The sequence below is a fragment of the Peromyscus maniculatus genome, chromosome 1, assembly GCF_049852395.1.
Source record: "Peromyscus maniculatus bairdii isolate BWxNUB_F1_BW_parent chromosome 1, HU_Pman_BW_mat_3.1, whole genome shotgun sequence".
Lineage (NCBI taxonomy): Eukaryota > Metazoa > Chordata > Mammalia > Rodentia > Cricetidae > Peromyscus > Peromyscus maniculatus.
The window spans coordinates 16923528-16935932 of NC_134852.1; the positions used below are offsets into that span (position 1 = coordinate 16923528).

The following is a 12405-nucleotide window of genomic DNA, read 5'->3' on the forward strand; positions in this document are numbered from 1 at the left end:
GTGGAAGAGAGATTTTTTGCAGCCACACCCATGGACAAGGAGCTGCAGGCTACTGATAACTACAGAAGGTGGTAGAGCTTGCCTCTCCCCAGGGACAAGCTCTCTGATTGTCTAATAGAAAGTGGTCAGTTCTGGAATCATATACACAGAAATGCGAAAATAGACTTAGTAAGATGTATTTTTATATTTGTTTATATATACACATATAGGTATGTACATGTAACATTAGTAATTGGGGAAGAAGAAAGTATCAATTTTTGAAAGGCAGGGCATGGAAGGAGTTGAAGAGGGGAAACTTGAAAAAGTCTGGAGCAGGGAAGCAAAGAGGAAGTGACAAAATTATTTTAGTTCAAATGTATTAAAAAAGACCAAAAATAGTGATATTTTTATTCAACATGAAAGCACATTGGATCCAAGTATTTCTTGTCTTCAATATGGATCTGTTGTTCAGAAATAAATGATAATTGTAACTAATAAAGATAGAGCATCAAGAATCTACCAGGTTGAACTCAATCCTTGAGGGAGTCCTTGCCATGGAGGAGATGGGAATGGGGGTGGGCTGGGGGGAAGGTGGGGGGTGGGGGGTAGGAGGGGGGAGAACAAGGGAATCTGTGGCTGATTTGTAAAATTAAATTTCATAAATAAATTTTAAAAAATGAAAAAAAGATAGAGCATCAAGTAGGTTAAAGAAAATGATACCATTGACATATTTGAACCATTTAGAATATTTGAAAGTATGTGACATGTTTAAAAATCAAATAATGAGATTTAATTCTATTTATTAGTGTTGAAATTACATGTAAGTTAGGAGGATTAGATATCCATTATGGTATCCCTAAGCTCTGTCTTTCGTAAGCCATGCTCTTGATTTTTTTTCAGGAAATGAATATATAGAGATGTTTGTGCTGCAAGGTAATATATAAAATTTGCACATAGTAGGATAGTACCATATTATTTATTACATTTTAATATGTTTTTCTTTATCTGTCTTATGTGCATGTTGGAGAAATTCATGTTGTATGTGTGCATGTCATAAGAAAATTGGTAAGAGTTGATTCTCTGCTTTCACCAAGTAGTTCTTGGTAGTCAATCCAAATATTCAGACTTTACAGCAAGCACCTTTATCTCTAGTCCATCATTATTAAATTTTATATGTATTATGTTAGTGTATGTTATCTATACATGATTCTAAATAAGTCTTCTGTTCAAATCTAGTGCTTTGAACTTAACATTGAACTAAATAAATTAAATATGTGGACAGAGGTCAGAAAACTTGTTCAGTTAATTAAAAATCTATGTGTGCTGTGAGAAGTAAAGGATCCCAGCACTCTGGTGGCAGAGGTAGGTGGATCTCTGTGAGTTCAAGGCCAGGTTTGTCTACAGAGCAAATTCCAGGACAGAATTCAAAACTACACAGAGAAATCTTGTCTCACAAAAATTAAAAAATGAAGTAAATTGAACACCTTTTTGCTAAGTTTTAATCTCTCTCTCTCTCTCTCTCTCTCTCTCTCTATATATATATATATATATATATATATATATATATATATATATAAATTTTCAATAGACAGGAATTTGCCTTCACTAATATCTTCACCTCAGGCAAGATAGTAAATGGTGAGGGAAGAAAAAATATGTACTCCTCATGTCTCCTAGGAAACAAAGTGAGGAAAGGGAGAATGGCCAGGATTCTAATTTCTTCAAATGTCTGTCCTAAATGGCCCAAGTTCCCACTAATAATCTGTACCTTCAGAAGTTTCCAGTACCTCCAAGTACAGCACTGCAGGGTGGTGACTAAGGCTTTATCACACAGGATTTTGGATCACACTGAGTGGGAAGACAGGGGATTGTGCAGAGGGACTGGGAAGGGAAGAGGGAGAGGAATCAGTAGCTGTGATGAAAACAAACAAACAAACAAACAAATAAATATATAAATAATTTTTTAGAAAATAAACAAATGAATTTTGAAAAGAGCAGCCCATGCTGTGGCATAGTGCTTAGTTCTTGTGCAGTGTATCAAGATGCTGGCATCAATTTCCAAAACTTCAAAATTAAATGAAGGCAAAATTGAAATTGCCTTGGTTGCACAAGACAGTTGCTGAAGAGTATGAAGAAGAAGGACCAAGGAATCAAGGGCATTTGGGTCTGCACTGACTTCCTTTGATTCTGGAAACACTGTGACAGACATAAGGGTACCATTAGCTTCTATCTATGGCAAATGATTGAAGAGAGTTGACCAACAACTATCAAACTATGGGAGTAACAGCCAAAAACCTACTTTATTAGCAATGTAAAATAAGAAATGTTACAAAGCAGAACTAGGAAAAAATTCAGAATATATGGATTAAACAGGTTGTCTTTATGCATTTGATAACACATATGTATACATATGTATGTATGCACATATGTGAGTGTATGTATGTGTGCCCATGTGTGCCTTGTAACACCAATTAAATGAAGCTAGACTGATAATTTGAGGAAGATTGAAGATGTCCACAGGAAGGAGTTGAGGGAGGAAACTGGAAGGGGAAATAATATAATTACATTTACATTTCAAAAATAAAAAAAGATCTTTTTAATGATTTAAAAAGTTTGTTTCCCAGCATAGTCCATATTTTTTTATTTTTCCCATTATATTTTCATACCATCACTATACAATCCATTTGTATTTCATTGTCCTAAGAGTTCTAATTGATCTGCATTACTCACTGTGACTTCATGCTTTTCCTTTTATTCCTACTTCATTGGATAGTCTCCCCAGAACTGACTATTTCCTCTGCTGAGTACTCTAAACTGGATCAGTGTCAGAGCTTGAAAGTTAAGAAATCAATTGAAGATAAACAAGAAGATTGTCAATAGCCTGTAATGTTTAGTAGTCTATTGTCCATAGGAAGTAAGACCCTATTGCAGAAGGTACCATATACTTGAGTCATAGAACATGGAGAAGTCAAGATGGCAGCTTTAAACCTACTGAATAGATTTCACAGAGCTGGAAGCAATCATCAATAGTACCCAAATATGAACTCTGAGAGCTGAAACAACAACAAGCTTGGTGCAATTGTGTCATGAACGTCATAGGATTAACCAACCACTTGATTGAATTGAAGCCCCACATCACAACATGGAACACATGAAAGGACCATCATCATGGACTAGAATATGTAGCTAGAGAGTTATATAGACTCTAGGGAAGAACTTAATATTATAATTTTACTAAATGAATGCATTAGTAAACTGTCCAATAAGCTCCTGTTTTTGTACTTAGAGATTTACTCTCTCCCTCAATCCTCATCAGAAAAGTTTCTTTTTTTTCAGTCGGTGATGATTAACACACAGGCCCACAATAATTCAAGGTGCTAAGAATAAGAGACTCTGTAGATCCAAGCTAAAAATGATACATCCATACCACAACTTTCCCTCTAATACTCAGGGATCATCATGGAAGAAGAGGCAGAAAGAATGTAAGAACCAGCAGTGGTAGATGATTCCAACGAAAAAGGGTTTGTTCAGAAAGAACAGAGCACTTACACATGTGAATTTACACGTTAGGACAGAGGGCAGAAAACCTGCACAAAATCAAGTTAGACAAAATCCAAGCTGAGTGGAGGTGGTCATGAAGTCTCACACCTAGCTGAAGAGGTATTGGGAACAGAAGACCTCAGGAAAGAAAGTGTCACATTTCAGTAAGGATTTCACTTTTGAGAGTCTACAAATGCTTTCAAAGATGCCCATACACTAATCACATATTACCTTCATTAAATATTCTCAGTGTTTTTCCCTTTGTTTGTTTGTTTTGTTTTTTGAATGGATACATGATATTTAGAGGGAATAGTGGGGTGGGGGTAAATTTTAGAAAGGAGATAATGTGGAGTGGGGTTGACTAAAACACAAATGCATGTATATTAACACTTAAGGAAACATTAAGTAGTAAATATTCTAAAATTTTAAAAAGCAATTAAGTTGACTGTGGTGGAAGAAGTCAGAGAAACCTGGGTCCAATGGGACATAGAGACTTCTGTAACTTTGCCATGAATCTGACCTCCAACTCTCTAGCACCTTCCATAGGACACCAGTCAACCCTCAGAGGTGATGAAAACTCAATGCCCTTCAAAACACCTTGCCTCTTTGGAGATATTCACAAAAAAAGTCTCAAGTGCCTTTGTTAATTACCAACTGGAAAATGGTTTGCCTAAACAAATGATTTGGTCTCCCAAAGCCAGTCTGTCATTCCCACTGTAGGTGAACTGAAAATTGTAGTCCTATAGGGAGGTGAGGTCACAGAGTCACAGACCTCTACTTCTGGCTTGAGGTGACTCTCACACAGCTCTGCTTATTAAGAGTCAGGCTCTGCCAAATGAACCCACCATGCTGCAGAGGTCCAAAGTCAGGTGAGTACTTTGAATTTCAGTCTGTGCAGCAGACCTAGCAAAGGAAAGAAGCTCAAGTATGTGCTCATGTCTGGCAATGGGAATCTAGGGCAGAGAATTTTCTTTGCTGATGGGTGAGACCTACAGCATGGATGGATTGCTGAGAATAGAAGGAAATAATCTTCTCCAGGGAAGAATCCCCTAATTTGTTATCCAGTACCAATGGGTGAACCCTGAAATCAGACAAATACAATTGACATTAAATAGACAACATGCACACAGACACACACAAACACACATATTAATGTGAAAACAATAAGCAAATGTCTGAGGTCATGAATATGAGAGGAAGTTTATGTGTTATTACTTGGAAGGAGATGGAGGAAAAAATGGTAAAATTATGTTTCCAAAAACTAAAGACATTGATCTATAGATTAAAAATATTACTTATATTTGAACCACAAATTAAATTGTAATCATATATTTCTCAGAAAAAAAATTAAGAAATGAATAGAGCATTGTAAAAAATAAAAAGGAGTATGAATACTGGTGTGTAGAATTACATTAGCTCAACTTAAGTGGATATAACCTATTTTCAAACTTCTGTCACAGGACATTCACATACATTGCCATGGCATATGATCTCTAGTTCATCCAAATGCACACCAAAATTTAGTAATTTTAATATTTTCTTCATTATTTTTAATTGATGATTATTATGTTTGGTTTGTTTTTTTATTCTCTATGCTTTATTTGTTTAAAAAGTAGCAATTTTCCTTAAGGCATTTTCTTACTTCCTGTTTTTTATTGGCCCCAAATTCTCCCCTTCTGCCATTCCACAGTTCTCTTCTCTTGTATAATATTAGAGGGACCAGCCATAATATTATACATCCTAGGGGCTCAGGAGAGAGAACTACTAACGGCAAGGACTATTTTCAGGAAATAGAATCTTGCCTCACCGAGCTCTATAGTCCATTTGCTTTAAATTCCTCTAGCATAATATCCTTTATACACAGCTTCAGTTCTGTTCTTGTGCCTAGCCCCTTTCTTGCCTGATTTCTCTCTACACTTATCTAAGTTCTATCTTAATTCTCTCATCTTAATTCTGCCTCACCTAGGTCCTTTTCAGCTTGTTCTTACCCAGCTAGTACTTCCCCATCTGGCTTTTCCTCATCTTCCATCTCATTCCTCTAGTACTCTCTTCTGGTCCTTCAATCTAGTTCTTCCCCATCTCAGTTTGTTCCTCACAAGTTCTTACCCATCTAGTTCTTTCATACCCTTTTCTCTTCTCCATCCCTTGTGCCCTGGAAGTCCTGGTATATAAATCCAGGCTTCCAGGGTCAAATGGAGGGATGATAAGAATCACACTGAGAGGCAATAACAGTTCATTATCATTTACAACCCCAAAGGGAAGTGACCAATGGGGAAATGAATTAACTAAAGGCTAAATTTGGGTAATATCTAAGAAGAGGGAATCTTATGTGCTCAACTATAGTCTTAAACGTGATTAGTAGAAACTGTTAAGAATCTATAAGTTGCTAGGTCAATGGGAGAAAATAAAACTGTCTGCTTTGTTCCTGTGGCTCCTATTAGTCCAAGCTATCTGACATTTTTCTGCACGGTGGGGGCAAGTGTGCTCAGTCGCTAGGCAACCTGTGTACAGCTAGATGCCTCTGGTGATAGTTAAAGGGAGATCTGGAACTAAAGGTAAGGTTTGGGAAAGGAGGAAGCAATGCTTAATTGGCACATCCCCCAGGCCTTCTCAAATGGGTAGCCTGGATGCTTAAGTCTGTTCTTAGAGAGTACAGAGGTATCTCTGATAAGGTACTTCCCTCCAACGGGGGATGTACCTGGCTGGATGCTGTCAATTATGATAATTACAGGGAGGTTTGAACTGGGGCTCTGGCTGAGTATAGGTGTTAACACACAGTTTATCTAAATATTCCTAGAAGTGGTTAGGTAAGGAGTTAGAAGTCTATAAAGTTAGTAAGGAGTAAGAAAGGAGGGTCCGAGCTAAATTGTGTAAAGCTATTACTGAGCATCCACCTGACCTAGGCGGTGTCTCTTTGTGGAATTTACCTTAAATTAGGAGACTTTCATGTGGATTGTTATTACTGCTAGTCATTGAAAATGGCTAAAGGAGGTATCTGATTCTAGAGAAAGGCTTTCCTGAGGCTGTTCTCCAAATACCTGGAATGTGATCAGTCCACACTGTTAGTCCTTCTTAGGGAAAAATCAATTGGGAAAACTATGAAGGCACACATGATTTTCATAACAGAAGGCAGCTGATATATAACAAGCCAAGTACACCAAAAGCTTCTTGGAATTTGGCTTCCTCTGAAGGAATTCCTTGATCTCTCCAGGTAGTGACATTGCCATAACCAGCAGAGTTCTTATGATATATTTCTGTGGCCAGCAGCACACTTCCAAGCTTATAATGTCCTCTGTCCATTATTCCTTCTTTCCCTTCCAGAATACACGTACTGTTTACCCTCCTCATCCCACACTGAAACCCTCTAATGTCTCAATTTTTCTGCCCTCTACACACACTCACTTTTACATAAGCACACCTATCCAAAAGTTAGAAGCTGTGAAATCACACTTGGCACAGTGATATCTGTTTTTATGAACTTGGATTATATCACCTAATAGAGTGGTTTCTATTTCTTCTGTAACCATTTCCTAGGGTGTTCAACAATGCCAGTGAATGGGGAAGGGGAGACTGTAATTATCTGGTAGTTTCTTAGGATCTCAGCTCATTTTCCCACTCTGCTTAAACTACTCAATTTCCACTGTTAGTTCTTTCCCAGCTCTAGCTGTCTGTCTCTGAATGATTGTTGAGTGTGAAAAGGCAAAAGTGTCCATCCTGGGGATGCTTGGTTCAGCCTGGTACTAATTCACAAATGCACTGCCTGCTTCTGCAGTGGACCTTATCTGACTAGAGAAGGGTTAACAGACTCCTTCTTTTACAGGAACAGTGTATGGTATCCTGATAATTTTCTCCTTCTGCACTGATGGGCTGTCTGACCCACTGCCTGTCTTCCTTTAATTTCTACCCTAGATTTTGGAGAGATGCATGATTATCCCAGACACCGTTTCAATAGATCAGTATGACTCTATTACCCCAGTAGCTATCATTTATCAGATATTATCTTTATCTGTGACTCTTTTCCTGGAATATTTTGTCTATGTTTGTTCTGTTATACATTTTTTGAGATTTCATAAACTTAGATGTCCCCTCCTCTCTAAGATACCTAACCAGATGTGCACATATGCATGTGTTGTCTATGTGCTGTGAATTTTCATAATAGATAGCTCTTAAATTATTTGGATGTAAGTTTTCACTTGAACACTCATTCCTATGTTTTGTGTTCTTAGTAATTTTTTTCATACATAAGACAATTACAAGTTTGAGACCCGAAGACCATTCAGGAACATCAAAGTTTAAATTGAGAGTCAACAGTAAGAAACTGCGTGAAGAGAAGCATTCCTCACATAGCTGCCTCAAATGCATTTTACAATGAGCTTTAAAAGACAAAGAACTAAGAAAATGTATATCCTCATTAGCAATTGGCAGGGGGAATTAAAGCTAACTAGCAGTTTAACATAATTCAAACACATACAGTTAACTACACATTATGACTGCCAATTTTTAGAAAAGGGTTGGATACTTTCCCAAGAGATGATGAAGGTTGTGAGAAAGGGAAGTTCAGTGTGGGTGAAATAAAAAATGCCTCCACCTTAGAAAAGAGGGAGGAATCTTTGCCCTGTAACAGGACCATAGATACATTCTAATTGGTATTTTAAATTTCTCATTACTTTTGTTTTAATTTTAGTTAAGCTATACAATAATAATCAATATAATTAAATTATGTAGGCTTTATTGAATTTGTATTCTTTTACATAATGATTAGCAAATATCAGTATTTTCCAGAATAATGTGTGTTTATATGGGCTTTAACTTTTCTTTGTTTCTCACAGGCAAAAATCATATTGTCCTGAATTTTGGATTTTCTATGAAAACTAATGTTTCTTCTTCCATTAATATGTGCATTCTGAGGTATTGAGCAAATTCATAGTGACATACACAGAAAGTGATGACTTCTATCAAAACTTTTGGGATGAGATCTTTTTATGTGCTCTAGGCTGGCCATGAATTTCTTACTTTAAATGGCCCTCTGCTTAAGCTAATCAGAAGCTCCATGGTTTAAAGGTGCTTTCTTTTTACCACAAGCTATAAGCATTTGTTTTTATTCATTTTGACCAGAGAACTAGCTGGGACATAAACTAAAGGACATTGTTCTGAATCACAGAATGGACTTCTGGATTCTGGTAATCAGAATTATTTTCTTATCACAAACTACAATTGGAATTCTGGGAAATGTTTCTCTTATGTTCTACTATCTAGTCCTTTACTATAGAGAATGCACATTAAAGCCCACAGATTTGATTCTCCTACACCTAATGACAGCCAATTCTATGACCATAATCTCTTTAGGAGTGCCCCACACAATGGCAGCTTTTGGGTTGATGCAGTTCTTCAATGATTTGGTGTGCAGGATCCTAATATACATTCAAACAGTTGGCCGGAGTGTGTCCATTGGCACCACCTGTCTCTTAAGCGTCTTCCAGGCCATGACTGTCAGACCCAGGGAATTATGTTGGAAAGATTATAAAGTCAAAGCTGAAAATGTTATTGGCTGTTCCATTTCCCTCCTCTGGGGCTTCTACATGTTAATACATTTCGTTTTATTTGTGTACCCATTTATCAAACTTAATAGCAAAAATATAACAGGAAAACGAGATTTTGGATACTGCTCTACTATAGGGAGTGATGAGATCAGTGACTCATTATATGCAGCAATGGTGGTGTCTCTTGAAGTTTTCTTTTCTGTGCTGATTACCTGGTCCAGCAGCTCCATGATTGTTATTCTGTACAGACACAAGAAAAGGGTTCAACATATCCGCAGCTCTCATGGTTACAATAGAACATCACCTGAGTCCAGAGCCACCCAGAAGATTCTGGTCTTGGTGTCTACCTTTCTTGCATTTTATAGTCTCTCCTTGATCTTACGAGGCTGCATTGCTCTTTTGTATAATCACAGTTGGTGGCTGGTGAACATCACTCCCTTCATTTCTCTGTGTTTTCCATCTTTTGGACCCTTTGTTCTTATGAATCCTTGCTCCATTATCTACAGGCTTACCTTGATATGAATTAGGAAGAAAAATAATTTAATCTTCTTTAAAGTACATGAATAATGATATTTCTGTGGGAGATCCAGTTTTCTACATAACATCACCCTCAGAAGATCAATACAGAAACTTAAGTAGGTAGCACCTTGTCTTTCTAAGATTAATCAAAGTGAACATGCAATTTTTGTCAGCTGGTTAAATTAGGAGCCTCCATGAGAGTTACAGCTACTAGATTATTCCTGTCGCCCACCTGACATGCACATGAGCTAGCCAATCAGATAATAAAACCAATCAAACTGCACTTCTTGAGGCTTTCATTCTGTCAGGGCATCTTGACTGCTTGGTGATTCCACAGACACCTTCATAGATGCACATTCTAACTGCAAGGAAGACTGAAACCATGATTGGCCATAAACTTGTGTTCTAGAGACCCTGGTCCATCCACTACTTCCTCATACACCAGTATCAGAAAAATTATTTAGCCTTTTCTTCTCTGAAAGACAGCTTGCAGTTCTTCTGCAGAAATACCTGTTGAGTTATTCTGAACATCCAAAGAATTTAGAATATGCCTTTTCATGTTTGTTTGTTTCTTCACTCATTTGAGCAGTATTTGTAGCACTTAAAAATACCTTTAAAATTCTGCTATGGATCTACGAAAATAAAAGATCTTTTTAGCTGAAACATTTTGTAAAATTACTACTTCAGTTTTTCTCATAAATTGGGTTGCTATAGCTTTGCTAGTTCATGTCCAGGTTCTCCATACTGTTCTCCAGGTTTGACTGGTTTTATGCCATGCCAAACTGTCATTTTCACTTTGACTCTGTAGTATAATTTGATGTCAAGTTTTGTGATTTTCTAGCTTGTTTTAGCTCCATTTGATTGCCTTAGGTATTTAAAGTGTTTTGTGACTTCTTAAAAATTGTGGTAGTTTATTTTCTATATGTGTATTATGTCAGCAGAACTTTGATTGGCATTATCTTAAAATAATAGGTTAACATTTTTTGAAAAAAATCCTTGTATTGAAAACAGATTATTTTTTGTTAAATAATATATCCCTTATATATTTACTTCCCTATACTTTTAACAGTTTCCCTCACTTCCCCTCTAATCTGGATCCACTTCTGTTCTAACTCTCAATAGAAAAAACAGGTTTCTAAGGCATAATAATAAATAAAATGAGATAAAATGAACCTAACATATTGTGATTAGAGAAGACAAACATACAGAAAAAAAAAACAGCCAATGAGCACACATAAGAATCAGAGACCCACTTGTTCCTACACTCAGGAATCCAACAAAAACATAAAACTGAAAGTTATAAAATACAGTAAAATACCAGGTTCAGACACATTCACTTCTTGTGCATACCCCTAAGTCTCTGTGAGTTCATATGAACTCTTTTCTTGGTGTGCTCCTACTCCTTCGGCTCATATACTTTCTCAGTCTCTTTGTTTGAAGGGTTCCATGAGCCTTCAGAGAAGGCATTTGCTAGAGACATCCCCTTTAGGGATGTAAGGTCCAAGGTCTGTCTGTCTGTCTGTCTGTCTCTGTCTCTGTCTCTGTCTCTGTCTCTGTCTCTGTCTCTGTCTCTGTCTCTCTCTCTCTCCCTCTCTCTTCATAATATTGGGCTGTGGGTATTTGTTTCCTTTTTTTCAAGAGGAAGCTCCTATGATAAGATAAAGATAGATCAAGGTACTGGACTATAATTATAGCAGAATTTCCTCAGAAGTAATTTTATTGCTACTTTTCTTTAAAGCAATATTGCTGGATTTTACCTAGGTCTATTTAGCTTCTGGAATTAGCATCAAAATAAATGTTGTATATGGGTTCTATCTGGCAGAATTGGCCTTAGGTTAAATCTGATATTAGTTGATTACACCCCAAGCTTTGTACTACTATGGCCCTAGCATAATTTGCAGATAGATCATTATTGTATATCAAAGATTTTGTAGCTGACTGGTGATTTCCTTCCTCATTTGGTAGCCTTTTGTGTATTTCTCTGTATCAATGACACTATATCATGAATGTGAAGGCTCTGTTCAAGTACTAGCTCAACTTCTCCATATTCAAAGTGATGTGTATATGTTCTCTTCATAAATGGGTCCTTACCATAATCTTGTGTAGAATTGCCTATATACTTGGCAGAATCCTGGTTTGTTTGGGAATTCCTCTGGAATCCTTTTGGCCACCAACTCAAATAGATGCAATCTAATCATAGTACAGGAGGCTTCATTTGGTCACAAGTGTGATCATGTGAGACTCTGTCTTCTCTATTATTTGGTTATTTCACTTAGATCATCTTCAAATATATAAACTGTTTCCCTCAAAAGGCCTTTATTCCAGGTGACTTTCACTATATTCCCTCTATTGCTCTGCTCATCTTTCTCTATTCAAACTTGTTCCTTATGTCCCATATCCCTATCCATCCCTAATGATATATTGTGTTTCTATTTGCTAATGAGTTATATCTTTACCCTCTGGTCCATTTTGTTATACCATACTTAACCTCTATGTATCTATGGATTGTAGCCTTTGTTTCATTGGCTTAAAAGGTAATATCCTCATGTAAAATAATGCATACCATATCTTCTTTCTGCAATGGAATACGCCACTCAGGATGAATTTTTGTGGAATCGTTCTTTTTACCTGTGATTTACATGATATCTTTTTTGGCTGAATAATACTGAATTGTGTAAATAAATCACATTTTCTTCATCCTTTATTCTGTTGAGGGAATTCTAAGATTTTTTTCTATTAAAAACAGAGCAGTAATGAATTTGGTTGCAGAGGCATCTCTGTGGTTTGATGAAGTATATTCTGGTTATATGCCCATGAGTTGTATGCA

General features: G+C 36.7%; 1 protein-coding gene and 1 long non-coding RNA gene across 4 annotated transcripts in view; both read left to right on the forward strand.

Moving 5' to 3' along the window:
* LOC121825092 (uncharacterized) overlaps positions 1–12405 on the forward strand; it is a 53415-nt gene that overhangs the window by 34493 nt on the left and 6517 nt on the right. The window lies entirely within an intron of this gene.
* LOC102924956 (vomeronasal type-1 receptor 2-like) lies at positions 666–11330 on the forward strand. The gene has a single exon (XM_076570815.1). It carries the CDS (start codon positions 8682–8684, stop codon positions 9579–9581), a length of 900 nt encoding a protein of 299 aa, XP_076426930.1. The 5' UTR covers positions 666–8681; the 3' UTR covers positions 9582–11330.

Bases quoted from the DNA above. Each gene is read 5' to 3' on its own strand.
- LOC102924956 (XM_076570815.1), top strand. From the start codon at position 8,682: ATGGACTTCTGGATTCTGGTAATCAGAATTATTTTCTTATCACAAACT.